The sequence below is a fragment of the Mandrillus leucophaeus genome, unplaced genomic scaffold (assembly GCF_000951045.1).
Source record: "Mandrillus leucophaeus isolate KB7577 unplaced genomic scaffold, Mleu.le_1.0 Scaffold238, whole genome shotgun sequence".
Lineage (NCBI taxonomy): Eukaryota > Metazoa > Chordata > Mammalia > Primates > Cercopithecidae > Mandrillus > Mandrillus leucophaeus.
This window is the reverse complement of record NW_012102454.1, coordinates 1,276,093-1,281,047: the sequence shown is the minus strand read 5'-3', so window position 1 is coordinate 1,281,047 and position 4,955 is coordinate 1,276,093. Positions and strand designations below refer to the sequence as shown.

Genomic DNA, 4,955 nt, shown 5'->3' with positions numbered 1-4,955 from the left:
TTTTTATTTCCCGGGAAGGCTTTTTGGAGCCTGGGCCCAGTGGCTCACACCTGTAATCACAACACTTTGGGAGGCAGAGGCGGGAGGATCACTTGAACCCAGGAGCCAGGAGTTCAAGACCAGTGTGGGCAATATAGCAAGTGCTCGTCTCAAGAAAAAAAGGAAAAAAAAAAGTTAGCTTTTTGGCAAAACTACTTCCTAGTAGATGGTGTGTACTTCCTATTACAGCGTATTAAGGGGCACATGATGCCAGCAGCGCCTGTGCGGCTCTTGGACCTGAGTGCACGCGCCTTAAAGCCACGCCTCCGCATCGGATCCTAGTAAGGGGGCGGGGCTATCATGTCAGTGTATGCGTTGCGCGTGCGCGGACACGCGCGCCCGTTCGGCTGCCGTAGTTCGCGTTTTCACCTGGTCGCCAGGCAGCCATGGCGGCCGTTCTGAAGCCGGTGCTGCTGGGACTTCGAGATGCGCCGGTGCACGGCAGCCCCACAGGGCCGGACGCCTGGACTGCTAGCAAGCTGGGCGGCATTCCGGTGAGGGCGGGTGCCGGAGCTGGGGTTGATGGGTGGTGGCGAAGGGTGCGGAGGGAGTGGGCAAGGTCCCAGGGGGAGTTAGAGTCTGAGCGCCTCCTCTGTCCCCTCAGGACGCTCTGCCCACCGTGGCTGCGCCCAGGCCCGTGTGTCAGCGCTGCGGGCAGCCGCTCGCCCTGATCGTGCAGGTGTACTGCCCGCTGGAAGGCTCTCCGTTTCACCGTCTGCTGCACGTGTTCGCGTGCGCCTGCCCCGGCTGCAGCACCGGCGGTGCGCGCAGGTAGGCGGGGAAGTCCCAGAGCTGCTCCTGGGGTGTCCTTTCCAGCGGGCTGGGGCGGGCCGTCGGGCTGGAGTAGGGGTGTAGCCCTCACGGCCCTTTGTCTTCACCCCGAAGCTGGAAGGTGTTCCGCTCCCAGTGCCTGCAGGTTCCAGAGAGAGAGGCGCAGGACGCTCAGGTAAAGGTTGTGGTTGGCATGTTATTTTTTTTCTGTCATTTGAGGATGTTATCCAGAGTATAGTTTGGGACAGACTTTAAAGCCGTGTTCTTTGAAGTACATTGGAGTGTTTTTTGCTTTTCTGCAGAACCATAGAATGCTATTTTCTTGAGGTTTTGTGAGGGTTTTTTTTTCTTCTATTTTACTTTATTTTTATTTTCTAACTCCTTTGTTAAAAGGAGATGGCGGCCCCGCATGGTGACTTACGCCTGTGAGCCCACCATTTTTTGAGAGGCTGAGGTGGGACGATTGCTTGAGCTCAGAAGTTGGAGACCAGGCCGGGCGCAGTGGCTCACGCCTGTAATCCCAGCACTTTGGGAGGCCGAGGCGGGCGGACCATCAGAGATCAGAAGTTCGAGACCAGCCTGGCCAACATGACGAAACCTCGTCTCTTTTAAAAACAAAAACAAAAAATTAGCCGGGCATCGTGGCAGGCACCTGTAATCCCAGCTACAAGGGAGGTTGAGGCAGGAGAATCGCTTGAACCCGGGAGGTGGAGATTGCAGTGAGCTGAGATCATGCCACTGCAATCCAGCCTGAATGACAGACTCCGTATAAAAAAAAAAAGATGTTGGGAGAGCAGTCTGGGCAACATAGCAAAACGTCCTCTCTATAAAAAGTAAAAAAAATTAACCGGGCATGATGGCCGCGCAACTGTAGTGCCAGCTGCTCAGGCGGCTGAGGTGGGAGGATTGCTTGAGTCCAGGAGGTTGAGGCTGCAGTGACCTACACTTGTGCCACTGCACTTCAGCCTGGGTGGCAAAGCCAGACCTTCTCCCCTCCCAAAAAAAAGAGAGCGAGATGGAGACTTCCTCCTGGATGTCTTCAACATTTTTTTTAACTGTAAATTGATAGTTTATAATAATGTATAAATTTATGAGGTATAAAGTGATGGTTATGATTCATGAATATCATGTGGAATAATTAAATGAAGCCAGTTAATGCATTCATCACCTCAGATACTTAACGTCTTGTGAGAACATTTGAAATTTCCTCTAGCAATTTGGAAATACAAAATACTTTATTTTTATTTTTTTTGAGATGGAGTCTTGCTCTGTTGCCCAGGCTGGAATGCAGTGGTGCCATCTCTGCTCACTGCAAGCTCCATCTCCTGGGTTTCAAGCAATTCTCCTGCCTCAGCCTCCCAAGTAGCTGGGATTATGGGCGCCCGCCACCACGGCCAGCTAATTGGTTTTTTTTTTTTTTTTTTGAATTTTTAGTAGCGACAGGGTTTCACCATGTAAGTCAGGATGGTCTCTATCTCCTGACCTCGTCATCTACCCGCCTCGGCCTCCCAAAGTGCTGGGATTACAGGCTTGAACTCCCATGCCCAGCCACAATACTGTATTATTAACTACATTCAAGCTGTGCAGTAGAACTTAAAAAAACCCACATTCCTCCTGAATAACTGAGGTTTTGTATTCTTTGACCATCATCTCCTTATTCTTTCCACTCTAGGTTTCTTTCTTTTTTTTTTTTGAGACCAAGTTTCACTCTTGTTGCCCAGGCTGGAGTGCAATGGCACAATCTCGGCTCACTGCAACCTCCACCTCTTGGATTCAAGGGATTCTCCTGCCTCAGCCTCCCAAGTAGCTGGGATTACAGGCGCTTACCACCACACGTAGCTAGTTTTTGTATTTTTAGTAGAGACGGGGTTTCACCATGTTGGCCAGGCTGGTCTCGAACTCCTCACCTCAGGTGACCCACCTTTGTCGGCCTCCCAAAGTGCTGAGATTACAGGCATGAGCCACCATGCCCCGCTCACTCCAGATTTTTTTTGTTTTTTGTTTTTTGTTTTTTTTTGAGATGGAGTTTTGCTCTTTCGCCAGGCCGGAGTGCAATGGCAGGATCTCGGCTCACTGCAGCCTCAGCCTCCCGGGTTCAGGCGATTCTCCTGCCTCAGCCTCCTGAGTATCTGGGACTACAGGCACACACTACCACACCCAGCTAATTTTTGTATTTTTAGTAGAGACGGGGTTTCACCATGTAGCCAGGATGGTCGATCTCTTTACCTCGTGATCCGCCTGCCTCCGCCTCCTAAGGGCTGGGATTACAGGCGTGAGCCACCGCACCCGGCCACTCCACATTTCTTTAACCACCATTCTACTCTACTTTGAGGTTGATTGTTTTAGATTCCACATGTAAGTGAATACATGCAGCATTTGTCTTTGTGTCTGGCTCATTTCACTTAGCAAAATGTTCTCCAGTTCTATCCATGTTGTCACAAACGACAGAACTTCCTTTTTTTTTTTTTTAAAGGGTGAAGAATATTCCATTGTATATATAGTAGTTTTTTCAAACTTACACTGAAGGTCTTGAGACACAGTTTACTGATTTTCCTGTTTGGGAATATATATGGGGATGTACATATATGTGGTTGTATGTGATAACATATATGTCTTTATAGTAAATATACTTTATGAGGTATATATATGTTTTAACACATTTCATAAGATGAAATCTGAATTTATTGAAAAGGCAGGCAAGTTGGTAGCTGCAGAACAAAATTTAGCCTCCTTTGACTGTAAATGTGTCTTTATATATACACAGTTCTTTTTTCTTTTCTTTTCTTTTCTTTTTTTTTTTTTTGAGATGGGGTTTCATTCTGGTCACCCAGGCTGGAGTGCAGTAGCATGATCTTTGCCTCTTGGGCTCAAGCCATTCTCCCACCTCAGCCTCCTGAGTAGATGGGATTACAGGCACTTGCCACCATGCCCAGCTAACTTTTTTATTTTTTGTAGAGATGGGGTTTTGTCATGTTGCCCAGGCTGGTCTTGAACTCCTGGACTCAAACAGTCCACCCACCTCAGCCTCCCAAAATGCTAGAATTACAGGCGTGAGACACTGGGCCCGGCCTGCACCCAGTTCTTGATGTTTGCTAGGCATAGTACTAGCAGTACTCGAATAAAATGTTGAAGACAGTGCCTATATTTGTCAGTGTTCAAGTGCAGATAATTAGAAAAGTACTGTTTTTTTGTTTGTTTGTTTTTGTTTTTGAGACCGAGTCTCACTCTGTCTCCCAGGCTGTAGTGCAGTGGCGTGATCTCAGCTCACTGAAAACTCCGCCTCCTGGATTCAAGCTATTCTGCCTCAGCCTCCCGAGTAGCTGGGATTGCAGGCACGTGCAACCACGCCTGGCTTTTAAGCTGAGACAGACTTAGCACAGGAGTCAGGTTTTTAGTAAGTGGATAGGCTGAAGGAGGAGGCTCCAGGAATGCCCTCCAGAGTCACACCTGAGAACTGTCCCTGAAGGAGCTGCTATGCCACCTCTCCTGCTGTCAGGAAGCTTGAGTGTGATTTGGTGAACTAGACGCTGTCTTCACCACAGAACTGTTGGCTCTAAAACCTTGTTCTGTGTATGTCTACACTCTGACTGCCTTTTGCTACGTGGTCTGTCTTTCTACTTCACTCTGTCTCAAGTTCATGTCTCTCTCTAGTAGACCTGATTAGCAGACACCTAATCATATCTGAAACCCTAGGTGCTAAGGAGTCTGAAACCCTAGGTGCTAAGGAGTCTGGGAAATGTAGTTCTTTCTTTTCAGTTCCTGCAATACATGAAGCACAACAGAAAGATATTGGAACAGATGGTTGAATAAACCATGTACTATATCTGTCACACTCGCCCCATGAAGGGGTGGCCTGCCCCTCCACACCTGTGGGCATTTCTCGTTAGGTGGAACAAGAGACTTGAAAAAAGAAATGAGACACAGAGACATAGTATAGAGAAAGAAAAAGAGGGCCCAGGGGACCAGCGCTCAGCATACAGAGGACCCACGGCAGCACTGGTCTCTGAGTTCCCTTAGTATTTATTGATAATTATCTTTACCATTCTTTTCTTTTTTTTTTTTTTTTTTTTTTTGAGACAGTGTCTCGCTCTGTCGCCCAGGCTGGGGTGCAGTGGCCGGATCTCAGCTCACTGCAAGCTCCGCCT

At 48.4% G+C, this 4,955-nt stretch overlaps 1 protein-coding gene across 1 annotated transcript in view; it reads left to right on the top strand.

Moving 5' to 3' along the window:
• The first annotated feature begins 384 nt into the window (after positions 1 to 384).
• The window catches only part of PDCD2L (programmed cell death 2-like), a 27,361-nt gene continuing 22,790 nt past the window's right edge, over positions 385 to 4,955 (top strand). The window contains exons 1-3 of the mRNA XM_011982307.1: positions 385 to 533; positions 644 to 810; positions 925 to 985. Coding sequence (XP_011837697.1) covers positions 426 to 533; positions 644 to 810; positions 925 to 985 — 336 coding nt within the window. The 5' untranslated portion in view covers positions 385 to 425. The remainder of the gene's footprint in view (positions 534 to 643; positions 811 to 924; positions 986 to 4,955) is intronic.